This window comes from Dermacentor albipictus, chromosome 7, assembly GCF_038994185.2.
Source record: "Dermacentor albipictus isolate Rhodes 1998 colony chromosome 7, USDA_Dalb.pri_finalv2, whole genome shotgun sequence".
Lineage (NCBI taxonomy): Eukaryota > Metazoa > Arthropoda > Arachnida > Ixodida > Ixodidae > Dermacentor > Dermacentor albipictus.
This window is the reverse complement of record NC_091827.1, coordinates 40,525,274-40,552,485: the sequence shown is the minus strand read 5'-3', so window position 1 is coordinate 40,552,485 and position 27,212 is coordinate 40,525,274. Positions and strand designations below refer to the sequence as shown.

The window sequence follows — 27,212 nt, the reverse complement described above, 5'->3', positions numbered from 1 at the left end:
GCTGCACTTCTTTTTCTTCGGGACAACTCAGCTCTCTCGATCACTTGTTTGCATTCTCCTTGCAATGAGGCCCCTACGTGGATTCCTTGTGCTGCTAATCTCCGTGAACTCTGTCCAAGGTAGGAAAGCAACCTTGCTTTTCTTTTTTAAATGATTATGTATTTTGTAGTTTCATAGGAACTTTCTGAACCCCAAGTATACATACTTGCATATAAATTTCGCAAATGTTCTCGGGCACATGTCTCGCGTAACTCCTACTTTGAAAATATATCTTAACGCATAACTATGTTTTTGGAAGATTTTAATTACCTGTCTGAAACCTCGTTTTTGATTGTTTTCGAACGTCTCTATTCGACGAGTTTTGATTACCCAGTGCGCTATTTTGTGTATTCACGAAGAAATAAAGAACAAATAGGTGGTGCTCTCTGTATTCTTCATTCGACACTGTGATGACGTCAGCAAAAAGTTTTTTCGCCTAACAGCGCCTCTGAGTTATTGAATTGCGCGCATTTGAGTTCGCATTGCAATGCACCTACTTTGTCAGAATGTTAGTGCGGCTTACACTTTTTTACAAATAATTTGTTTGGGTTGATTTCCTATGGAAGGCTTTTCTGAAAATTTCTTCAAAACCCAGTTTACAGCTGTCTTTCTCGAACTTTCTAAATACGCAGAGAGCGCTACGTTTATTAAACTCTGAAATTGCAAGCTAGCCACCCAGGAAGCCATCCTCCTTAATTTATACCATATAATCAGTGCAATCTGCGCATACCATGCACCTTCACTTTCTGCATATAATGAGGTCATTAAATGGAACGCGTCTAGCCAGTTAGCAGCCCATTAGACTGCATTGAAAATGTTGCCCGAAAACAATTTTAAACTGCAACCCATCGGCATTTTGCGCAAGTATTCCGTATAATGGAATTCAACTATTGGTGCGGGTACTTCTGTGCATTTAAACCGCCTATGTTAAACTGAAACTCAATTACTTCATGTTCGAGCCAACGCGTTCATGACTAAAAACAACTTACCCATTTTTATGCTAAAGATTCTAAGGAGAACTAGCTCACACTCATCAAAGTAGAAACTGTCGTATGTGTCTCTTGTTTCGATCTTTCTTATGAGGTCATCATAAACAGATTTTCTTTATAATATGGTCATTCCATAATATATCATTACCATACGTTATCATCTGTGTGTTAATGAGGGTGGCTTCGGTCTTCAGCGTTCAAAACCTATCATCGCATGCGTAATATTTTTTTTATTATTTAGTGACAGCTTTTCCCGCGCGGACGCTGACGATGACAAACCGTGCTCCGTGGTGGCAGGCAAGGAAACTCGCTTTCGAAATGGAAGCTGTGAAGGCGTAATCCCCATTTGCAAGCTACAGCAGGGTTATGTTTGCCGTCAATTGTCGGATCATGGAAAGTTTATCGAAGTGAAATTGTTTTTATAGCCTTTCACCTGTTCTAAGTTTATTCTAAAATACTCAGTTTATTTATATAGATACGCCGTTTTTATCGACTGCAATATCTTGTAGTAGTGTATCGCTAGCTGTTCTCCTTATATTTGCCACCAGATGGAATTGGTCATACAGGAGCTAAAAAAATAGAGAATGCTTTGGCTAAACGTGCTATAGAAGGAATTTGTAAAGATTGCGTCTCTGAACTTTACTGAAACTGTTTTTATAAGCAGTTTTTAACAGCGTTGAAAACTGCGTGGATACTTGCGAGTTTACCATTCTACTCCCACTACCTCAGGAAGTACCTGCAATGCATCATTCCACACCATTTCCTAAGACACTATAATCTTTACCATATTATCGAGATGGTTCGGTTGTGCTCATAAGAAGTAAAATTTACGGTAATGAGTTCAAAAAATAGCAACTTACCTATGACCTGCGGAAGATTCACTGTCATTAACATCTGCTTTCTAAGGCCTGCCAGTGTGAAACATTTTTCAGCTTTGCATACATCAGTTATGGGGCCAAGTGATATGTTAGCCAGGCGTCCTTAACCCGCCGAAAAAGCCTGGCGTATATTAGTCCTGCAGACATTAATACGAGATTTAGATGTGCTACATGCCAACGCTTCAAATCACGACCTGTAACATTTACTGCCACAGAAGGCAAAGCCTGTAAAGTGGGTTTGGCCGCTTCTCACCATTCGTTCACCATTTCCATTTTGACGTTGGTGTCAATATCTAATCGTGCTCTTTGTTGTATTATGTTTTATTGCGTAATGATTCTTTGGCGAGTACCCCAGGAAAACCTGTGCGTCCCATCACGCCTTATATCTGTAAAAGAAATACTTAATTGGTCAAGTTAACACATGTAATCGTTATCTTAATATAATTGTAGATATTACGCAGCAATGAGTCGACATGCATAAGCTAGCAAAATAGGTAAACAAAGACAAAGTAGCAGCCGAGCCAAAGAATGCTTATGCACTATTGAACAATTTTGCGAATTCCTGTAGCAGTTTTTCCGGGTTCTTTTTCACTTTCAACTTCGTCCTCGCTGCATTACAAATGAAAACAAAACTGCCGGGCCCCACAGACACTGCGGCTGCAATTCATAGTCGCACAACCGTTAGGTTTGGTGCAAAGATCACTAGAGGGGACTGTACATTTAGCGTCCATGGTAGATGCAAGTGTGATGTTCAGCCAACGTGTGAACATGAATTTGCCTAAACTCCGTCCTTTGGGGCGCTCCCAACGGCTTTAAGACTTTTTCAAGCGACCATTTTCAACGAAATGTTGCTCCATATATCTGCAGAAATTCGTAAAAATTACCCACGGACATAAGCGCATTATTTACCTGTGTTTGAAATGATGCGCTTGTTTATAACTTTAGTCAAATAAAGCATAATTAATACTGTCAAACGTTTGAAGCCGTAAGCCCTAAGATTACAAAATTCGTCTACTGCCCGTAATCCTCCAGGTTGTTGAACGATCGTCGTGTGAAATTTTCCTGTAGGAATTTGTGTATTAAGCATTTTCTATGCCACTGATCCCTACAATGCCACATGTTATGCGATACGTAGTTTGTAAGGTGTTTCGCAGGCAACCGAGAGGCTGAGAGTGTTGATATTATTGCACAGAATTTCCCTGGGACTGTGGGGCAATACGGCAGTGGTCGAAGATGTCACTGTATGCATACGAATGACGCTGTCGGTGTAAATAAGGGGCTGTGCGATGCTTGAGCCAGCTACTGTTGTAATGTATCAGTTGCGAGAAGAGGCAATTGCGGAAGGTTGGTAAATATTTCGTTGGTTCTTTTTTCCAGTGGTACTTGACGTTCTTTAGGCACATTTCTTATATTGTTATTGGCCACTGAGTCTGTATTTTGAGGATGCTTTCTTTATCTCTTTTGCATAATGCATAATATTGACAATTCTTTCAAGTTTTCAGACTAATACACGGGCATTTATTCAACTTTACGTTTATTTCAGCTTGGTTTAAAAAATCTCCAAAGCTTGAAAAGAAGCAGCCACCATTCTGCACAAAGCCGCCGTTTCTAGGCAGCTGCCGACCATTGACGCAGACTTGGTACTACAACTCTACAGAAAAACGCTGTACACCATCAAGTGCCGGCGTTTGCATTGGAGGAAGCAACAGGTTTGTCTCTGAAAAGAAGTGCAAAGAGACATGCGAATGTGAGTGCGTACTCTAGCAATATTTTAACATGGCCTGGTTCATACAATTTTCGTATTGACGTTGCTGTGCGTCCCATATTTTAAGTCTGTGCTGGCTTTTTGAAAAGTATTAAAGCATGGCCGAAATCACAGATGCTTACCTGCTGTAAAGAAGTTACGGGACTTTTGTCACACTTGGTTGTCGTGCCGCGCGATGAGGAAAGGGCGTAAGGAAAGTATTCGAACACATGATGAAAACACAAGCTATATTTCTGAAAACCAAAAATACCATACATACGGAAACTATAAAAATCAAACTACAATCACAACATACGTTAAGGCACGTGACATGGTATGACTAGGCTAGAAACGCAAAGGCTGCCGTGTGTACGAGAAACAAACGGTTCGAAACAGCTCACGGTACAGGAGACGAGAGGTTGCCGGAGCGAGGGTGTGCCGCAGTGAGGGGCAATGACGTGATGACGTAGAAGACGCTTGGATGTTGTTGGATAGGGGGAAGAAGATGGCTCTCCACAAACGAGGGACGACCGCTCAGCAGTCTGCCTGCATCCGAGCTGCAGTGCACGTGGCAGGTATAGTCAGCCTGCCCAGCGGATGACTTGCCCGCGAGCGGCAGTGCTCGGCGCATATGCCAGGCCACGAATGGTGATCCGCTGAACAACCGACCAAGGAAGCGCCTTGCCAGCGATCCGCAATGCTCGCGGCAAGGGGTTACAAATCAGCAGGCCAGGCCGTGTTCCGAGCTGCAGTACTTGTGCTGGCGAACGCCTCAGCAAAGTTCAACGGTCGGGCGGCACCTCCACGGGCGGCCACGTTCCCTGGAGCCTGTTGATCATCTCCCGTTGACGAAGCATGTTGGCACGCGCTCACCATAGATGGCCCAATCGTGGCACGACGCACCTTCGGAATAACATAGAGCCATCGCTGATTCGTTGGGTTCTAGACGGACTCAGTGGCAAATCCGCACCAAGGCCGGATGGCATCTCCAACAAGGTGTTGCGAAATCTGGATGACAAATCAATCGAATACCTCACAGAGGACATAAATGAAATTTGGAGAAATGGAACCGTCCCATTACCTTGGAAGACTGCTCTCGCAGTACTCATCCCCAAACCTGACAAAACACCTAGCGTTGACAACTTGAGGCCCATCTCGCTTACATCCTGTGTGGGTAAGGTAGCGGAGCACGCGGTCATGAATCGACTCCCGGTTCCGGGAGTATAACGACATTTACCTCCATAGTATGATAGGATTCAGACTAGGCCTATTGACCCAGGATACCGTGAAACTGATTAAGCATCAAATCATAGACAACGACTCTAGCGAAACTCGGGCTGTTGTGGGACATGATCTTGAGAAGGCGTTCGACAGCGTTCTATATTCGCATATCCTAGCCTTGATATCTCGGCTCAATCTGGGTGAGAGATTTTACAACTAGGTTAGATCGTTCCTCTCAGATGAGAAGGCTACCCTTCGGGTGGCCGATCTCGAATCACAACTGCTGGAACTTGGCGAGAGGGGCACCCCACAGGGGTCAGTCATTTCCCCCTGTTTATTCAATATAGCCATGGTCGACCTAAGCAGAAAGCTTCTCGAGATTGAACGCATCAAACACACTATGTATGCTGACGATATAACTATATGGTGCACTGGAGGCAATGACGGTCACGTTGAGGGAGCCTTACAGGAGGCCCTAGGCACTATCGAAACCTTTCTGGAACCCACCGGTTTCAGATGCTCCTCCTTGAAGTCGGAAGTTTTGCTGTATAGTCCTAAGAAACGCGGTCCAGGGCCCAAGGGGTGGACATCGTTAGAAGATAGAGACATTAGCCTATATACAAGAAACGATTGCCGTATACCCAGAGTCGATTCAATCAAGGTCTTGGGCATGATCATTGAATAATAATAATAATTTTTGGGGTTTTACGTGCCAAAACCACTTTCTGATTATGAGGCACGCCGTAGTTGAGGACTCCAGAAATTTTGACCACCTGGGGTTCTTTAACGTGCACCTAAATCTAAGCACACGGGTGTTTTCGCATTTCGCCCCCATCGAAATGCGACCGCCGTGGCCGGGATTCGATCCCGCGACCTCGTGCTCAGCAGCCCAACACCACAGCCACTGACCAACCACGGCGGGTGGCATGATCATTGAGTCAGAGGATACAAATGGCAAGACTACACGAAAGCTAATTGCTAAAACTGAAAGTGCTGTTCGTTTAGTTCGGAGGGTATCAAATCGGCATCATGGACTCAAGGAGGATAACTTCATTCGACTAATGCATGCCTTCGTTCTGTGCCACTTTAGATACGTGGCAGCCATGCATCGATGGAAACGGGCAGAGTGGGATAAATTGAATGCACAGCTTAGCAAGATTACCAAGCGGGTTCTTGGGTTACCCATATAGACTTGTATAGAGCGCTTAATGCAGCTTGGCCTTGATAACACTCTTAAAGAGATTGCAGAGGCCCAGGAGTGCGCACAGCTAACTCGCCTCACAACAACGAAGGCAGGGAGATCCATCTTGCAGGAACTCGGATATCACCCAGATAGAGTAGCGGAGGAGTTCTCTGACGTTCCTCCGTCGATTCGTGAGAACATTGCGGTCGCGCCAATACCTAGGAACATGCACCCCAATCATAATCGCAGTAGAAGGAAGGCAAGGGCCACCAAACTCCTTAGGCAAATACACAGTGATCAGCGACAGGTCAGCTTTCTGGATGCCGCTTTTTGTAACAGTCATCGGGCGTTCACCATCGTTACTGTCGATGGTCGGCAAGGAATCACAAATGCTGCCTCTGTTCGGACGAGGGGCTCCGAAATAGTTGAACAAAAGGCTAGTTGAACAAATGACACTAGCCCTGCTGGATAGCTCACGGGATGTCATCTATAGTGATTCAATATCTGCAGTCAGAGCATTTGAAGAAGGCACCGTTTCCAAACAGGCCCTCAGACTTCTTGGGGGCAAAGCAATCACGCATCACTTCATTTATTGGTTTCCCACACATCAGTGTCAGATAAAGGGTGCTCCTCCCAACCTCAACGAGTCGGCTAACGGGGCTGCGCGTGAACTTGCCCACCGCGCTACCCGCGACCAATCGGAAGCCGACTCCCCCAGAGAACAGGGACACGCCCTCCACCTACAACGAGATTAGTAAACACTACTATCTCAGCCGTAGAATCTACTTTGTTCCTCATCCACGCCTCAGTAAAACTCAAGCATTAACGCTCCGTCTACTACAAACGAATACCTATCCCAATCCGTCAGTCTTACATAAAATCTATACAGATATTTACACCAATGCTACCTGCCGCGATTGGGGAGAAATAGCCACGTTAGACCACATGCTCTGGCGGTGTGCCCGGTCACGCTCTATCATCGCTAACAGCTCGGCCAGATGGGAGGCGGTTATCCGCAGCCCTGTTCTGGCGGACCAGCTCTGGGCTGTCCAGCAAGCCCACGATGCGGTCGAGAGGCTCGGCCTTCCGGTTCCCACGTGGGAGCGGCCCGCTTCGGGAAGACTCACGATCTGCAGAACTTCATTAAAGTTTTACCATACCATACCATGGCTGATTTGGTGAGATCACGCGCATGCACGGCCCAATGCCAAAAGAATCCGTGCGTGCTTCGTTGTTGTCGGCGTCATTTTCTTTCAGTCATCACACCTGCAATAACAATACCAGAGTAACCACATTTACCAAGATGCGGTAACAACGTAAAAATGCGCGTCTGCACCAAAAGTCGTTGAAAGCCAAGGAAAGTTGAAAAACATTATTTTTTTGTTCAATGGAGCAACGGTTTGAAAAAAAAAAACGCTTTCGTTTCCGTGGCACATCCCAGTGAGCACAGATATATCAGTGTGATATAACCAATGTAAACACAGGAACAATGCGTTCCTCCTATTGGGAATGCCGAGTGTATACACAGTAACAGCTGTAACCTTCACGTTAAGTTGGATTACTGAGTCCGTCATAAGGTAATACAGGTTTGGCAAACAGTCTCTGGAGTGAGTGGACAGAAATGTGTGACTGTAAACAACATGAATATAATTCCTACAAGGTTTGTGATCATGCAAAATATTTGTGGCCCCAATCGCAAAAGCACGCAAAGAACACTGGGAAAATCATTCAATGACAAGAAAAAAACCTTTGAGAACTTCGAGAAGTTATCTATATCATCGCGTTACAGAGAACGTAGTTAAAGAACACAACGTAACCCAATATTGACGTGCGTACGTTTTTGCCTTTTTCCGGTGACCACTATTCACCGGTAACAAATGTTGAACGTTAGTGCTGGGCGCAAGAAACGCCAGCATTTATCAGGTCGTTCTCGATTCTCCTAGCCGTTTGCTTTATCTAATCTCTGTACTGCCACAGTACCCATTGTAATCAAATTGGACGCGCGATGCAAACAGTGTCGTACATACTAAGCTATGTACGAGCCCCAGCGACGATGCTTGGCGCGTTGGATGAGTCAACTATAAATAGCCGACGTGTCGAAGCAGCAGCTCACATTCCACGAAGATTTTCGACTTTGCTTGTGGCTATCGTCGAGCTCGACTGTTACTTGTTTTGATGGGTAAAAGGTTGCCGCAATATAGTAAACTCAAAACTCACATTTTCTACATCGCGTAGTTCTTTATCGTAACTACAACGTGACAACTTAAACGTGCAGGGATGTTCGTGCACTTATTCGCTGAATGCCTACTGCAGATTTAAATAACGGGGTATGTGCTATGAGTAACTATCGACAGCACAGGTGACAAACGTGATGCTGAGGCAATCTAAACACCGACGCAACGTTCCCATGTGCCAGATACGTAGTAAGTTAAGTGCACATGTACTTAATGAAGACTGCTGATTATCTTTGTGAAACTTTATTTCGTTTTTTTTCCTTACAAAAGGAGTACAATAAATAAGTTGAAGGAATCACAATGGGCTATCACCCTAAGGTATGTGTTTCGCTGCTCGAATCAGTAGGATTGTGCACTAAAGAAACAAGATCAGAAGCTTTAGTCAACATGTTTGTCATTGTGATTGCTTGCAATGTGCAATTGTGGACTATAACCTAAGCTGTGTGAATAATGCAGCTTTTACTTTTACAGCACCCTCTAAGGCCACGCCCTCTAACACCATGTGCCTTAAATCGCCGGTCACAGTTTCCTGTGGCCAGGTAGAACATGCTTGGTTCTTTGACCCGGACAGCAGCACCTGTAAAATGTTCACCTACATCGCATCCGCTTGTGGGAGTGTAAGCAACAAATTTTGGACAGAGATGATGTGCCAGGCTGTGTGCTTACGTAAGTGTCACTCTTACTGACTTCTATCAGCTGAAAAAGATATAGTAATGATCTTAAAGGAGTTGTTTTTTTTATTTTCATGAATATAGAGGAAGCTAGTTGTAATGATGCGTTTATTGTTTGCTTGTTTGTTTGCGCAATGAAAAATTTATGAATTCACAAAGAAAGCATTCGTTTCACTATGGTTAGCGCATTTGAGTATTCGGTGCGTTATATAATTGAAGATTAGTTATCCAGATATTTATATGTGAGTGAAAGACATGCAGTGCTTGCGTATGCTTAGGTCATATCTTTTTTTGTTTTCTGCAAAGGCAAGAGCTACACTTACGGATATTGTTTGCATTGAAAGCACCGAGTGGTGTAGCGTTACAATATTGTAGGGTTGTAGAAGCCCTACCACCCAACAATATTGTAGGGTTGTAAGGTTGCAAATGTAAGGTCGACTGCGGAAAGTTAAACTAACCTACGCCAGGAGACTAATTTTCGCAACTGTTCGTTAGAACAAATCAAAGAGAGCATAAGCTCTCTAACGCTATTTGATCCCTTATTTATCAGTCACCGGTAAACTCTGGCGACTGTTTACGATGAGACAGTGCAGAATTTCCATGATTATGCGCCCGCGTCCTTCTACCCTGTTGCCCCTACCGACCCGATTTCACTAACGGGAAGCAACAGTACAAGCACCAGCATTCCAGTTGTTGAACAACCATGAGGGAGCAAATCGATGGAATCATGGTGAAATAATGCAATTCCTTCAAGGGAGCAGTTTGTTTCTTGCTTGAGCACAGGGTTATAACACTGCACCCTTCACGTAAATACTAAACCGCATAAAGTGCCGTCATTAGGTTAGACTACCCACTTTTAATTTTCGAATTGCTAGCTTTTATGCAGTGTTTTGTTTTTTCCTTGGATATCTCATAATTTTCTTCTTCTTTTGTACAGCAACAAAAAAGCCGCAGATAACGTGCAGCCAGGATCCTGTACCTGATATTTGTTTTGCGCAAAGGAAGAAGTGGTTCTTTAACTATAGGAATAACACGTGTATGCAGTTTCCCAAGGGCTGCGGAAAAGCTGCCAACAGCTTCTCTACGTATGAGAAGTGCATGGGGACATGCAGCTGTAAGTCTGTACTTTCTGTATAATTTAATGATTTTCCTGAGCCTCGTAAATAGAATTCCAGCTCTGACTACTGCCAATACGGCATACAATGCACTGGAATTTAACACTAAATATGTTAAAGGTTGTATGCTTTTAGGATGATTTTGTCATTTTACTTTTCTGTGAGGGTTTTTACACGACTGCAAAGCGAACACCGCGTCTCGATATATTGTTTTACGCAACCGCCACAGAGATTTCCTGAAATATAATATTGGTCGTAATCTGAATGACAAGCATTTGATAGCTTAGCATTCGCAATGTGTCTTAATCTTACGTAAGCATCATCTTCAAATGAAAGCTTTCAAATATGAATAGTGTTATGGCAATAAAAGAACTAATTGAACCATTTGAAACATCTCAGGCAAAATATTAGCACATGACACGTTGACTGTGTTACAGAAATTGATAAAACGCAATGTGAGGGCGTCGGTGTAACATAGATGTTTAACACTAGAAACATCGCCCGGGATATTTTGCTTTCCATGTGATAAAATTATAAATAAGGATACATCAAATACTATACAGTTGGAAAAGGGTCAATAGCAAGTTTATTCACGGTAAGCGAAACATCTAGAACAAACACCACTTCATATATGATAGTATGGTGTATGGCATGGTAATTTCTAGCCAGAAGCAGTCTCAGGCGTAAACAAAAGCAAGCATTCTTGGTCCTTTAATCTTTATGTATACATTAATGACATAATCTACATATCATCCGACCTCAACTTTATGATATATGCAGACGAAACAAGTATATTCGTTTCATCTTGCTCCAGCACTGAAGCGTTAGGTAAAGGAAACATAGTTTCGAAAAAACTAGGCGCTTGTACAAATAATAACCAACTTCATATTATAACGAAAAAGACAAAAGCAGTAATTTTTGCTCCTAAGGGTAAGATGCTGCATATCGGTCTCGAACTTTTCTTCAGATCATAAAAGATCGAGGTGCTAGAAAGTATTAATGTATTAGGTGTATACTTTTCAAGGCGATGCAATTGGATGAACACGTAAATCATATCTCGAAGAAATAATGTTCCACAACAGGTATACTTAAACAAAATCGTTATGTATTTTCCATGTCTGCAAAACTAGCTATTTACTATGCATGACATTCAAGGTACATAAAATATTCACATTTAGTTTTGCGAATCACTAGTAATCTGTCAACATTTCATTCCACCGAACAAATCTTCAAAGACCTAAAGGTGATTCCAGTAAGTATTGTGTACCAATATAAGTTTCAGCGCAAATATAAGCTCAGCATTAGGGAAAATCATACGCTTTTTTGGGGCATTTTGATGCTAGAATTATCAGACAGAGTAGCCTATAACACTATAAAAAGTGACGCTGGAAAGTTTCAAAATGTCGCACTAATTACGAATTTCACACGCCAAGGAATAAGCTTCTTCGATTGCTAAATGTACACATCAAAGCAGAAATAAATGTTCTAGCCTAAAACTTCCGTAGGCTATGGGCGTTCTTTCATTACTCACATGCGCATGTTCCTAGTACACAGCACATATATATTCCACAAACAAAACAACCTGTTGGGACATCCTGCCACTTCTTCACTCGAAATGTCTGTGTATTGAATGTCTTATTTCGGTTCTGATAACTTTGCGCCGTAGTAGTCGTGAACACGTTAAGTAATTATTACTGTTCTCTTTTCATCGTTCAGACCTCTGTTGCTTGCTCAGTGGCTATGGTGTTGGGCTGCTGAGCACGAGGTCGCGGGATCGAATCCCGGCCACGGCGGCCACATTTTGATGGGGGCGAAATGCGAAAACACCCGTGTGCTTAGATTTAGGTGCACGTTAAAGAACCCCAGGTGGTCGAAATTTCCGGAATCCTCCACTACGGCGTGCCACATAATCAGAAAGTAGTTTTGGCACGTAAAACCTCATAATTATTATTATTAGGCCTCTGTTGCTTCATTGCCGCCAATGCCAAGGAGACCAAGATTTTTTCAAGCCGTAATACAACGGCTTTTATTCTTGGTCCATTTGACAATGTGTACGTCATGTTGTGTAGAACAAATAAAATTAATGGATCAATGAAGGAATGAATTTTGAACCATATTACCAAGTCACTGAGATTGTCAGTCGTTCGAGCTACCCCCATGTGCGCGAGCTCAAGTAGGCAAAACCATTTGAGTCACTGATGTACTCAGCCTAGCCTATATTTTCACGTATTTCTAGGATAAATTATAAAATTTTTTAAATGTTTTCTGTAGATAACCAAGTAGCGGCGGCCTGCCCAACTTGCGGACCAAACCTCCAAAACGAGCTTCCGCTCATAGGTATACCCGGTGTGCCTAGCCAAGTTGGCCCACCCAGACCACCAGCCCAGCCCAGCATACCTGTACAACCTGGCCAACCAAGTACACTCGGCTTAGGCTTATCCAACCAACCTGGTCACTCCAGCCTACCCATCCAAAGCGCCGGATCCGGTGTGCCTGGTCAACCTAGCCCAGCAGGAGCCCCCGGTTCCGCCAGCTCTACCTTCCCGCCCATTATGCCAGCGCAATCTGGTCCATCTAGCAGAACCGACATAGGCTTACCCAACCAGCCTGCTCTTTCCGGCCAACCTGCTCAAAGCACCAGATCAGGTCTGCCTGGTCAAGCTAGCTCAGCAGGAGCTCCCGGTCACGCCAGCTCTACCTTGCCGCCCAATCCACCAGCGCAATCAGGTCAGTCTAGCAAGACCCGGCGCCGGCTTACCCGGCCAACAAGGCACATCCTCCCAAAGCAGAGGACAAGGTATGCCTTATCAGCCAGGCTTGAGTAGCAAGCCCGGTCAAACAAGCCGTATCTGCCCACCCACTGCACCCTCCTTATCAGAGCCATCTTCTGGGCTTGGCGTAGGGCAGCAAGGCCATCGTGCTGTACCACTATTGCCCGGCTCTACCACCAGACCCGTTCAGTACGGTCGGCCTGCCTTACCGGTGCGGCCAGGCTGCACCGGTGCGGCCAGGCTGCGGCCGGCGCTAGCCTCTTAGCCACTACACATTACCAAAATGGCCAGTCGAGCCCGCCTCGCTTCGTTTCACCTGGAAGCCCAGCCTTGCCTAATATTTCTGGCTCAGCCGCTCAACCAACACTAAGCCTCCAGCCGGCTCATCCCGCCAAATCTAAGCTCCATCTCGGTCCCAGTGCAACCGCGACAGCCGGACTCTCTGATGATAATGGCCAGCCTATCTCAGCTGGCTTTACTCTACAATCTAGTATACAAGGCAAACCCAGGTATTTCAGCCAAACCGGCCGTTAGCTCACTTAACACAGATTTCTGTAATGTTGCTTTCGATAGAAAGCTGCACTTCATATTTCAAAGCACTAAAGTCACTGATTCGTGAATATAGATTACTTTTCTGTATAATGTAGCAGCACAAGGGCTCAGGATAAATTATTCCGGTCGACCCGACCAGCAAACCTTTATATTGCTGTTATTTTAACTCCTAACTCGTATAATTTGTATCTTTTCATTACATGAAGTTAGATAAAACATTACATTACAAAAATAATCAATTACAAGACATCCTAATCCTACTGAAGTAGCAATATCCTATGTTTGAAAGCTCAGTCAATGTTCATCGGTGCACTGCCTAGGTTCAGAAAATTTTCTTGATGTAAACAATTGATCATGGCATGCGCAGATAATCCTGTATTGTCTCATCTCCATATATTACTCCCGTTTTTACACACTCCATCAGAAAAAGTAATCGTAGTTATTTTGCCAGGTATGGAGCTTTGAATGTTAGAAGTAACAAATTTAATGTATATGCCGGGAAGAATAGTAACGGACGCCTATGTAATTATAAGCGTAGTCAGGGAAAGCGCAAGGTCCAATGAATATCTCCCCGGCCATGAAACAGTTTACGTAGCATTCTGCAAATACTTAAGCTAGAAATATACAAGGTCGTCCCAGGCTCTTTCCCGTCCCCTAAAAGATTGAGTGAGTGGTGGCTAGAAATGCAATAACCCCAGCTGGTGATTGAAGACGAGAAATGATTTCATTTCACGTCTTCTTTAAAACGGGGCAGCAACGAATAGTCCCCTTGTCTGCTCGAGCTTAACAGTTATTATATAAATGCATTGCAGTGTAGCCTTTCAGCTATCCTTCCATGATAATTCTGTCGTGAACAAAACCTTTATATAGTGCACAGTTGTCATTGCCTATAATGACTCTAATAATCTCAATCTCTTGTTTTTCGCACCAGTACACTTCCTGCTTATCTCTTCCACTTCCTTCCTTCACTTACCAGTACACTTCCTGATAATCTCAAAAACCAACCTTTCAAGTTGAAACTAAGCGTTTATGCAAAGTAAGCAGTTTTTACGGGTCTCGCTTGGTGAATATATACAGATACTGTTACGATCTGCGCAATTTTTCGGGACTTTTCAGTCAGAAACACTTTCCTAATCCTGTTCCGAACATCTGCTACGGTGTTTTTCTGATCTTGGATCAGCCAGCTCACGCGCCAAATGGCAAGCCATTGTATTACCCTACATATCTTTCATCCTGATGCCTTTCTTGCCGTATTCGTAAATCTCGATGATCTTCATCGATAGTGGAGCGCCTGAGAATACTAGCACTGCCCATATCCGAAAATGGGCTATAATGGAGAAACCATTAGACTACTGCACAATGGTATTACACTAATATAGCAGGAACTATGGCATGAAAGAGCACAGTTTCGTCCAATTAATAGAAATATTCGTGATCAGTTGTACTGTATATGCGGTCCCTCGTCTCATGCTCAAGGCTGGGGAGAAAGCCAAGGTAGAATGTATTGTTTAAATGGCGTATAATCAAGCCTTGGGACCTCCGGCAAATACGTCAAACGAGAAGTTGCTGTCGCTTCTCGTGCACAACACACTAGACAAATTTCTCGAAGCCCAGAGATTGGGGCAGTATGAAAGACTCACACAGAGTTTCACGGGGAGACACATCGTACACGACATCCGAATAACCTACAAAGCATAGCACGGACTGCAGAGAGACATCCTAAGGAAAATAAGGGAACATCTCTCAATACCCCCAATCCACAGAAGCATGGACCCCAAGTTTCACCGAGATAGAATAATCGTTAGAGCGAGAGCTCTCAACAAAAGATTCCGTAGTGCAAAGGACGTGGTCTATGTGCACGCGGCGGACTACGCAAATAAACAAGAGTATGTAGACTGTTGTTACTTTTTCCCTGTGTACACGGCAAATTAGAACTCATTTCCTATTTGGTGATGTTATCGTGAAATTTGCCTCATAACACCATTTTAACTTCGACAGTGCATTTCAACAAATTTTTAACAGGTAATAAAATGAGATGCTGGAGTGTAAAAGAAGCGCAAACAAACCGAATTTCAGAAAGAAAGGAACAACAATATCGGAGAGTCTTTAGGAAATAACTAGGTTGGTTATATTAAGTGGGCTGGTAGATAATGTGGGAGGCTGCACGCCATGGAGGCGCTAATTGCAGTCTCTGAAGCCGAGTTTCAAAGCCACTGGGCTTAGCGCTCAACGGGCGATTTGCCGCGACGGTGGTGGTTGAACGAGATTGAGCAGTTAATTTATTCGTATAGGACGCGAACGGAAATGTGGAAGTGGTGGAAAGCGTACTAAAGTAGTCTGTTGGTGGAAATACTAATATTCACTGTATAAAACGCGGGAAGGAGGAGTGGGAGTAGATTTTGTTAAAGAAAAAGGAGGAGAGGTCGGCCTGGAGAGCGTGTCTCTATCCTGCTGCTCCTCAGTGGGGTAAGGGGAAATGGGAAATACAGGGAAAGGCTGGTGGCTGGTGATAATGTTATGGTACAATGAGCTACTATATACACATTGTCCAATACGCGGATGCGCTTTAGATACAATACACGCAAGAGTAATCTTGTCCACACAAAAGGTATACCGCGAAAACCTGAGATTTACAAGAGAAAGTATGTAGGTGCAAACAGTTTGCTTAGATGGGCCGCTTTATTTTTCCATGAGATGGTGTATTTTGTTGACTGGAAGGCGATCAAGTAGGCATGCGCCAGGGAAGAGCAGAAGAAAAAGAAACGTCTATTTTCATACCATCCTTAGTGTGACCTGTGAGAAGCATTTTGTAGAGAGATGTAAGGTTACAATACATTTCTATTTTTGCGAGATTCAGAAGACCCCGAGGAGGAGTGTTTCTTGCTGTTTGCTCTAGAATACAATTAGGCTCAAGAGAGAGAGAGGCTTACAGAAAGACAGAGAGGATGGTCTGACCTATAACTTGCTCTCACCTGCTGCTCTACCCTGGGAAAAAGTAGGGGAAGGAGAAAGGCTGATGAATGATGACGATCGTATGAAATGCGTATGTACAATTTGACAGAGTTGTGCGATCTCTAAAGCCGTGCGTCCATCGCAGTCGCTTGGAGAAAGGCTATAGCGGCGCATGTTATCAGGGCTGTGCTACTTGAATTAGGCCAAGGGCCTATAAGAAACTCGTCTGATAGCGACCTATTATTGACGTTTGCAAATGGAAGAACGTCGCAGTATGTTTCATGAAAGAAGTTATTCACATTGAGAGGTTGTCTGTATTGTGACTGTTAAACCACTTTTTAGGCTTGATGAAAGCCTGTGTAACGTAACCTTTTCTCACCGCGTGGGCGTTACTGCTGTAGAGTAAACCGAATTAATGGGTGCCGGGTTCCCGTTTGACAGATAGGTGGATGACAGGTAGACGAAGCTCTCGTGGAGAAAGTGTAAGGGGTGTCGTCATTTGAGCAATCCACATACCCCGAGCTTTGCGTCGTCTGCTTTCTTCGGGGAGCGATCACGCACTGGCACACAGAGCAGCTATCGCTGCTTCATAGATAAAATGAAAACGACATCAAAAAAGCAACAGTTACGAAGCTAGGGCAGCGTGCACCATGGCAAAGAATGCTACTAATGGCTAAGGACTTTCGGGCTACTCTACTGGCTACTGTATTATCCGTCCACGAAGAAAGTAGACAGCGTAAAGAACGCTGGTATATGCATTTTTCAAATGGAGAGAAACCCTCTCCACGTTTTTATTTCGAGACCGTAGGTGCAACCGTGTTTCGCATGTTGGGGCTCATATTTAGAGCAATATTTTCGGCGAAAAGGAACTTTTTCGCATGAGCAACAATCGCCTGCGGGCACGTTTATACTGAGTTAATTCAGTGGCGAAAAACCCCGAATATATTAGACACGCAAACGCACTAAATCGTGCCCCGATGAGACCTTCTCTGTATAGAGAAGGCTGCCATGTTTCAGAAGGCTGATAGTGCTGCTCTTGTAATAAAACAGAGATGTATTACGTTGTTGTTTTCTAAGAAAACAAGGTTACTGTAAATATACACTTGCTTTTTGTATTGTTGCTTATTTCTTTATGTGCGTGACCCCTTCAAACACGTTCCTCTCATCAGCAGAACAAACGATAACTTCTTGCAGAGCAGCTTCCTGCACAAATTTTCAAGAAATTTCTCAAGACAAACCACCATGCAATTTAGCGCGCATGGGTAGAGGCCTGCACAAAGCTTCAATTCTTCTCTTGGCGGCATCGCCCTGACAGCCTTCCGTATTTTGTATGCTTTCTTTCTAAACAGAGGACTCGCCCTTGAAACTTAGGTAAGGCTGCAAGGTCATAGGCGGAAAATAAAATTGTGCCGGAATTATGTATGTCTACCTGCTGAACAAAGAGGTGCATTTCTTTTTTCTTCGGGGCAACTCCACTCTGGGGATCACTTGCTTGCAGTCACCTTGCAATGAGACCCCTACGTGGATTCCTTGTTCTGCTAGTCTCCGTAAACTGTGTCCAATGTAGTACCGCAGCCTTGCTTGTCTCTTTTAAATGATTACGTATTTCGTAAAGTGCATAGGCACTTTCTGCACTTCAGATAAACACTTTTATTTAAACTTTGCAAACGTTCTCGCGGACATCTCTCAAATAACCCCTAGTTTGTAAATGTAACTAATGCTTAACTATGTTTTTGGAAGAATTTTTATTATCGGTTTGAAACTTCGTATTTATTTTCGAACGTCTGCATTCGGCGAGTTTTGATTGCCGAGTACGCTGTTTCGCGGGTTCTCAAACAAATAAACAAAGAATAGCTGATGCTCTCTGTACTCTTCTTTTCACACTCTCAAGATGTGTGTGAAAAACTTTTTCGCCTAATGGCGCCTCTTAATCCTTCTGTTGTATGCATTTGACGTCTTATTCTATTGCATGCAATTCCTCAGAACGCTAGTGCTGTATACATATTAAAATATTATTTGCTTGAGGTTGATTTCTTATGGAAGACTTTTCTGTATATTTCTTCAAAACCAGTTTATAGCTGTCCCCAACTTTCCTATTCCAAAGAGAGCGCTACGTTTGTTAAACTCTGACATTGCAGGCTAGCCACCCAGAAAGTCACACTCCCTAATGTATACTATAGAGTCAGTGTGCTCTGCTCATGCAATGCACTTCCGCTTCTTCCATATAATGAGATCATTAAATGGAACGCGTCTAGCCAGTTGGCAGTCATTTACACTGTTTTGACAATGTTGATGGAAAACAGTCTTAGACTGCAACCCATCGGCATTTTGCGCAAGTATTCCTTATATTAGAATCAACAAGAGGTTCGGGTACATATGTATATATAAATGTACCTGCGTTAAACTGCAACCCTTTATTTCATGCTCGCATCAACGTGCTCATGAATAAAAACAACTTCCCGATTTTTATGCTGAACATTGCAAAAAGAACTAGCTCACACTCAAATACACCAGAAACTGCCATACAAGTGTGTTGTTTTCACCTTTCTTATGAGGTCGACATACATACATTTTTTATAATATATTCACTATATAATATATCGTTACCGCACCTAATCATCGGCACGTTAATGAGGGCGGCTTCAGACTGCTGTGTTCAAAACCTGTCATAAGGCACGTAATATTTTTGTTAGTGACAGCTTTTACTGGCGGAACCACCGGCGATTATAAACCACATTCCGCGGTAGCAGACCAGGAAAAGCTCACTTTGAAAATGATAGCTGCGCAGGCGTATTCCCCATTTGAAAGCTGCAGTATGTTTCCTATAATCACCTAATGTTGGATCATCAAAACTTCTTGAAGTGAAAGTATTTTTCTAACCTTTCAGCTGTCTTAGATTTTTTTCTAAAATACTAAATTAATAATATACACGCGCCATATTTATTAAAATTTTAGGGGTCTAAGTGCCAAAACCACTTTCTGATTATGAGGTACGCTGTAGTGGAGGTCTGCGGAAATTTCCACCACCTGGGGTTCTTAACGTGTAGCTAAATCTATGTACACGGGTCTTTTCGGATTTCGCCCCCATCGAAATGCGGCCGCGGTGGCCGGGCTTCGTTCCCGCGACTTCGTGCTCAGCAGCCCAACACCATAGCCACAGAGCAACCACGGCGAGTCGCCGCATTTATTGACTGTGGTGTTTTGCAATAGCGTTGCGCTATAACTTCTCAATATATTTGCCACCAGTGGGAAATGGTTGCGCAGCAGCGAACAAAAATAGCGAATGCTTTTAATAGACGTGTTGAAAATGAAAATTGTAAATATCACTATCTGAATTTTATTGAAACTCATAAGCCCTTTTTTTGACAGATACGTATTTATAACTTGCGAGCCTAGTTTTCTAAATTCACCAGCTTAAAGACTACCTACAATGCATCAGTCCGCACTATTTCCTAAGACACTCTCATTGTAGCCATATTTGAGCGACAGTTCGATTGTACTCATGCGAAGTAAAATTTACGGTAATGAGACGAAAAATAGCAACATGCATTTGACCTACGGAAGGTTCACTGTGCGATTATTATCTGGTTCCTAAGACCTAGCAGCATGAAACCATTTTCAGTTTTACCTACATCAGTTATGGGGCCGAGTGATTTGTTAGCAAGGCGTCCTCAAACAGCCGAACAAGAAATGGCATGCACAGCCTGGCGTATATTGGTTTGGCACATATTGCTGCAAGGTTAAGATGTTTTAGTCATGCCAGCACATTACATCCCGACCTCTAAGATTTACTGAGGTAGGAGATAGAGGCTTGAAAGTAGGTTTAGCTGCATCTCTTCGTCTATTCACAATTTCTATTGTGACGTCGCTTTCATTGTCTAGTCGTCTTCTTCCTTGTATTATGTTTTAATGAGAAAGCATCCTTTGGCGAGTATACCAGGGAAATCTGTCCATCCCGTCACCCTTTATGCCTCAAAAATTAATACTTAATTGGTCAAGTTGACCCATGTAATCGTTATATTGTTGTAATAGTAGAGGAGTGGCAGCAGTGGGTAGACATGCATAAGCTAGCAAAATAAGTAAACAAAAGCGAAGTAGCAGCCGAGCCAAGGAATGCTTATGCACTGTTGAAAATATTTGAGAATTCCTGCACTGCTTTTTTCTAGTACTTTATCACTCACAATTTTGCCCTCATGGCATTGCGAATAAAAATGAAATGGCCTGGACCCCACCGACACTGTGGCTGCAATTCATAGTCGTGCGCTCATGCGTATTGTACAAAAATCAGTAGAGACTGTGCATTTAGCGTCTATGGTAGATGCAAATGTGATGTTCAGCCAACGCGCGAACATAAATTTGCCTAAGCTCCGTTCTTCGGGCTCGAAACAGCTTTGGGATTTTCTCAAGTGGCCATATCCAACGCAATGTTGCTCCGTATATATGCAGCAACTTGTAAAAAATATCCACGCACATAAACGTAATATGTTCCTGTGTTCGAAATGCTGGAATTGTTTATAACATTACAAAAAATATAGCATAATAAATACTGTGAGAGATTTGAAGCCACTAGCCCTAAGATTACACAAAATTCCAGTAGTGTCTGTAAATATATAGGTAGTTCAACAATTGCTGCGGAAAGGTTTCCTGTAGGAATTTTTGGAATAAGCTATTCCTACGTCAAAGGGCCACCGATCACTGCAGTGCCACATATTAGTTGATACGTAGTTTGTAAGGTGTTTTGCACACAAGCGATAGGCTGAGATTGTTGGCGTTCTTGTGTGGAATTTCGATGACACTACAGGGCAATGCGGTAGTGATCGAAGATTTCACCGTGTGCATACGAATGACGCTCTCAGTAGAAAAACGGCTCTGTGCGCTGCTTGAGCCTGCTACTGTTGTAATGCATCAGTGGTTGTGAGACGAGGGAATTGCGGAAGCTTCTTGCATATTTCTTGCTTCTTTTACCGCGTAGTGCGTGACCTAATTATGGCACTTGTCTTATTGTGTTATTCGCCACTGAGTCTGTTTTTCAAAGACGCTCGCTTTAACTCTCCCTGGGGCGTTGGTTCCCTCTTCAAGTATTCATAATATTGGCAACCCGTCCAATTTTCACAATAACACATGTGCATTGATGTAACTTTGCGTTTCTTTCAGCTTCGCTTCAAAAATCCTTCAAGTTTGAAAAGAAGCAGCCACTGTTCTGCAAAAAATCGCCGTTTCTAGGCAGCTGCCGACAATTAGCACAGACTTGGTACTACGACTCTACAGAAAAGCGTTGTAAACAGTTAAGTGTCGACTTTTGCAATGGAGGGAGCAACAAGTTTCTCTCCGAAAAAAAGTGCAAGGATACATGCCAATGTGAGTACATACTGTGACCATATCTTGAGTTTGTCTGGTTTATAAAATTTTCTCCTTTACGTGGATGTGCATCCCATATTTTAAGTTTCTGCTGGCTTTTTGAAAAGTAGTAAGACATGGCAGAAATCGGAGCTGCTTACCTGCAATATCAGGACCAGAATAACCGCATTGCTCAAAATATGGTTATTACGGAAAAAAAAGGTCGTCTTCAACAAAAGTCGTCCATGGTCAAAGAAAGTTGAAAACATTATCTTAATTGTTTAATGGAGCAATGGTTTGAAAGAAACGTTCGGTGGCACATCTCAAGTGAGGACTGGTGTATCACTGTGATATAATCAACATATGGACTGGGGCAATGCGTTCGTCTTATGGGGTATGACGAGTGTAAAGACAGGAACAACTCTGACCGTGATGTTTCACTCGATTTCTGAGTCAGTCATATGGTAACGCGTGTATGATGAAACAGTTTCTGGAACATACGTACAAAAATGTGCGATTGTAAACAGCGTGAATATAAATTGCACACTTTTTATTCATGCAAGGTATTTCGGTCCCCAATCACAAAAGACCGCTTACTTTACTGGGCACGAAACGTTCAGTGAGAAAAAAGGCGCATTTGAGAACTTCTAGAATTCATATATATCTTCTGCTTGCACAGAGCGTTGCTAAAAAAACACATCGTAGCGCAATGGTGACACGCGTACTTTTTTTGCCTTTTTCCACTGAGCACTTTTCACTGGTAACAAATGTTAAACGTTAGTGCTAGATACAAGACGAACATACATTTATCAGATGGTTCTCAATTCTCGTGGCCTTTCTCTCTACATGTTGTCTGCGTTGTCACAGTACCTATTGTAATCATATTTCACGTGCGACGCAAATAGTGTCATGTACTAAATTATCTGCGAGCCCCAGTGGTGATGTTTGAATGTTCGATGAGTCAAGTATAAATAGCCGACGTGTCGAAGTCGCACATAAGTTTTCACAGAGATTTTCTTGCAGTTATCGCCATGCCTAACTGTTTTTTGTATTGATATTTAATTCTCTTAATTTGTTTTCTCAGACAGTTTTGTATATTCTATCTCAGTTTCACTTGACTAATGTATTTTGTATATTGTTTTACTTGTGTATTTTGCTAGACATTGTACTTTTGTATAACTTCTGCGTTTTTCTTGTAAAAATATTGCATAACTTTTGTGTACTTTAGTTTTTTTTGTCGTAACGCGCAAAGCTCGCATTTTTTCATGTATCGGTTCCCCCTGTGTAATACCCCTTCGGGGGCCTTTAGCGGTATTATGAAATAAATAAATAAATGGGCGGAAGTTCGCCCGGAAATGGTTAATTCATAACTCACATTTTCGACAACACGTAGTCCTTCACCGTAATTACAACGTGACAACTTAAAGGTGCAGAGAGGTTCGTGTACTCATTCGCTCAATGCCTATGGTAGATTTCATGTTGCGGTATATGCTATGAATAACTATCGACAGCACAGGCGGCAAACGTAATGCTCAGGAAATCGAAACACCGACACATTATTCTAATGTGGCAGGTACGTAGTAAGTTAAGTGCCACATCTACTTCATAAAGACTGCCGGTTGCCTTTGTAACACTTTATTACCGCTTTTTCCCCACAAAAGGGGTACATTGTATAAATTGAAGGAATCACAATGGGCTGCCATCCTAAGTATGTGTTTCGTCGCTCGAATCACTATGATTGTGTGCTAGCAGAAACGTGGTCAGAAGTTTTACTCAACGTGTTTCTCATTGTGATTGCTTGCAATAAACAATTGTGGACTATGAGGTAGGTTGGTGAATAATGCGGCTTTTACTTTTCCAGCACCGACTAAGACGATGCCCTACATGTGCTTTAAACCGCCGGTCAGAGTTTCCTGCGGCCGAATAGAACGTGCTTGGTTATTTGACCCAAACACCAACATCTGTACAATGTTCTTCTACACCGCTTCCACATGTGAGAATGTTGGCAACAAGTTTCGGACAGAAAAGATGTGCCAGGCTGCCTGCTTACGTAAGTATCACTCTTACTTATTTCTAGCAGCCCAGAAAATATAGGTATAGTAATACTTTTGAAGAAAACTTTTTTTTCAAGAATATGGATTGAACTAGTTGTAGAAACAAATTTCAATTGCCTCAATGTGCCTGCTATACATCGTGTAAATCTGGCAAACTTGTTTGCGTTGCGAAATGCGAAATTTACGAATTCACAAAGCAAGCATTTGTGTCACAATGGTGAGCGCATCTTTTGGGTATTCCAAACGATATACTATTGATGATTAGTGACCGCAATATTCACGTGCACGTGAAAGACTTGCAGTGGTAGCGCTTGCTTAAGCGATATTTTTCGTTTTCTGAATGGCACGTTTAGCAAGGCAAGAGGTACACTTAAGAAAAAGAGTTGCTTTGAAGACACCGAGTTCTGTAGCATTAGAATATTGTAGGGTTGTAACAGCATCTCTGTGTATTCTCCTTAGTCTGCCAGTTGTCTACTGCGGAAAATGAAACTAGCCTAAGCCAGGAGACGAATTTTCGCAACTATTCGTTAGAACGTATCAAGGACAGCATGAGCTCTCCAACGCCATTTGACCCCGGATTTATCAATCACCGGCAAACTATGGGGACTGCTTACGATCGGACAGTGCAGCATTCCCATGATTATGTGCCCGCGTCCATCGACCCTATTGCCCGTACCGACCGGATTTCACTAACGAGAAGCAACATTATGAGCAAGAGCATTCCAGTCGTTCAACAACTGTGAGGGAGCAAATTGACGGTGTGATGGTGGAATAATGCAATTGGTCCAAGGAAGCAGTTTTTTTTCTGTTTGGCATAGGAGTGTATCAATGCACAATTGGCGCAGCTATTAAAGCACCTAAAGTGCCACCATTAGGTTACACTACCAACTTTATCTTTTCAAATGGACAGTTTTTATTCAGTACTTCTTTTTCTCCTTGTAATTCTCACCACAAGTTTCTTTTCTGGTACAGCAACAAACCTGCAGAAAATAGCGTGCAGCCAGGACCCAGTATCTGATACTTGTGTTGCACAAGGGAAGACGTGGTTCTCTAACTTTAGGAACAACACATGTATGCAGTTTCTTAAGGGATGTGTGAAAAGTGCCAACAGCTTCTCCACGTATGAGAAGTGCATGGGGAAATGTAGCAGTAGATATGTACTTTCTGTATAAGTAATTGAAAAATGTTCGTGAGTCTTGTAAATAAAATTCCAGTGCTAACTGCTGCCAATACAACATACAATGCACAAGAATTTACCGCTAAATATGTTACAGGTTGACTGCTATTAGGATGATTTTGCCCATTTTTACTTTTCTGTGACGGTAATTACATTAGTGTAAAGCGAACTTCGCGGCTGGATATTTTGCTTCACGCGACCACCACATAGAGGTCCAGAAAGGTAATATTGGTCTTAATGTGAACAACACCACGTATTTGATAGCGTTGCATTCGCAACGTGTCTTAACCTTACGTAAACGTCCTCTTCAAATAAAAGCGTTGAAATTTGAATAGTGTTATGGCATTACAAGAAATAATTGAACCATTTGAAACATCGCAGGCAAAATCTTACCATATGACATGTTCACTGTGCCACAGAAATTAACAAAAGGCAATGTGAAGGTGTAGGTGCAACATAGCTCTTTCTCACTAGTAACATCGCCCCAGATATATTACTTTCCATGTGATCAAATGATCAATGTTAAAACTTCAAGTGCTATTGAGCTCAAAAATGGTGAATAGCAAGTTTATTGGCGGTAAGCGAAACGTCCAGAAGAAACAGCACTTCATGTATGGTAGGAAAAGAAATATGTGCTCATTTGACACCTAATGAATCATATTCGATGAAGCAATCATGAATAAGTTTTCTGATTTTGAAAAGAAATTTTCGCCACTTTGCTTTCGAGAACAACATATGCGCATGCTTCTTTTAGTGAAAATTTTGAATACCTCCAATTCAGTTAGTGCTCGGTAGTAGAAGCAAAACGCACATTTTCGTCACCCAGGCATCTACATGATTTACACTGAATTTCTCTTCTTTCTCTTATTATAACTGCGTCACATTAACTATGTGGGAGATACGTACTGCAAACTGTACTGTTCACATACGAAAGTCCGAAGCTTCCTTCCTAATGATTCATCGCTATAGAAAATTGATTGTACAGTATAGGGCACTCTGGAAACCTCATTTTTTTCATTTGTTTTGTCAACTGTAACAACTTTGTGCATTCTCACATGCTTGTATGTGTCTTGAATACTAAATGGTGGAAGCGCTGAAAGCCACAGAATGTGGTGGCACACAGTCCCATAGTCATAACACAAGGTCTTCCTGTAGCAAGACCAAAATAAGTTTTCGCGATAGTTGCAAAGCTACCCGTCGTAAAATCCCAAGTGACGTGGCCATTCGGTGGCAGTCCTGTCGTGTTAGTGGGGAAGTTGAGAGTGTATATTTGTTTGAGTCAGTCCCACATTCCATGTCGTAAATTTTTATGACTTCTCAGAAAATGATACGCATTGGCATCTGCTTTCAGGTGGGCAGGCTACGGCTACGAGCCCTACGTCCAAACAACACCCAAACGAGCTTCCATCTGGTGTAAAACCCAGTGTCCCCGGTCACTTCGGGCACAATGTCAATCCTGGCCAGCCAGCGGTACCCGTGTCACCCAGCAAACCCAGTGAACCTCCAAAAGACGGACAAGTGAGTCCAGTTGGTTCACCTGGCCAACCTGCCCGTCCTGGCCTACCCAATCAAACTGGCCCATCCCAAGTTCAAGGACCAACCAGCCCAGTCGGCCCAGCTGCACGGCCTTCCCCTACTACTCTGCCCATCCAGTCCGGCCTGCCCCAAAAACCTGGACAAGTGAGCCCAGTCGGCCCAAATGGCTTACCTGGAAAAACCAACCCTCTTGGTCCACTGATACAATCCGGCCTGCCACAAAATCAAGGGCTTGTCAGCCGATTCGGGCCAGCTGGCCACTTTACAATGTTTACGTCACCCGTGCCAGCTGGCCTACCGTCGAAAACTACATATGTCAACCAAGCTGGCCCATCTGGTGGGCCTGCCCTCCCTGGCCGACGCATCTAGTCCAGCATATCTCAAAGCCTCTGAAATGTCAGCCAAGTCGGCCCACCTGGCATGCTTGCCCTGCCTAACTCACCCAATTCTACCCAGAAAACCAGGCTTCTCCTCACCCGGCAGACCTGTATCACCAACCTTATCAACCCACCTGATCAGTCCTGCTCTTCAGCGCAGTGACGCCCTACAAATGCATCAGCCCAGGCGGGCCACTCCAACCCACCCAGCTTGTTTTTCTCCAGCGAACCTGCTTTGCCCACTGTTAGGGCGTATCAGCCAACCAAACCTGCTTTATTTCCAGCCTATAACTCGACTCAAAACTAGAATATAACCGTTCAAAGTTACTCTACTGCTTTAAAGACTACAAATTAAAATTTTTGAGATTTTTTTTATCCACCA

The 27,212-nt window shown here is 43.2% G+C and overlaps 1 protein-coding gene across 2 annotated transcripts; it reads left to right on the top strand.

Annotated features, from left to right (window-relative positions):
- Nucleotides 1–27,212, top strand: LOC135920975 (papilin-like). Of its 2 annotated transcripts, XM_065455261.1 has the most exons (8): nt 1–119; nt 3,450–3,653; nt 8,760–8,954; nt 9,897–10,073; nt 12,346–12,801; nt 21,504–21,707; nt 23,548–23,736; nt 26,269–27,212. In XM_065455261.1, the coding sequence occupies exons 1-8, from the start codon at nt 65–67 to the stop codon at nt 26,820–26,822; spliced, it is 2,034 nt and encodes a 677-aa protein (XP_065311333.1). In that variant the 5' UTR covers nt 1–64; the 3' UTR covers nt 26,823–27,212. The 2 variants fall into 2 exon arrangements, with proteins under 2 accessions (XP_065311333.1, XP_065311334.1); XM_065455262.1 differs by lacking the exon at nt 12,346–12,801.

Excerpts from the sequence above, each read along its gene's own strand:
- LOC135920975 (XM_065455261.1), top strand. The coding sequence starts at position 65 with ATGAGGCCCCTACGTGGATTCCTTGTGCTGCTAATCTCCGTGAACTCT. Across the intron at positions 3,654-8,759 it reads GTGCAAAGAGACATGCGAAT|CACCCTCTAAGGCCACGCCC; the intron begins GTGAGTGCGTAC and ends TTACTTTTACAG. Across the intron at positions 21,708-23,547 it reads GTGCAAGGATACATGCCAAT|CACCGACTAAGACGATGCCC; the intron begins GTGAGTACATAC and ends TTACTTTTCCAG.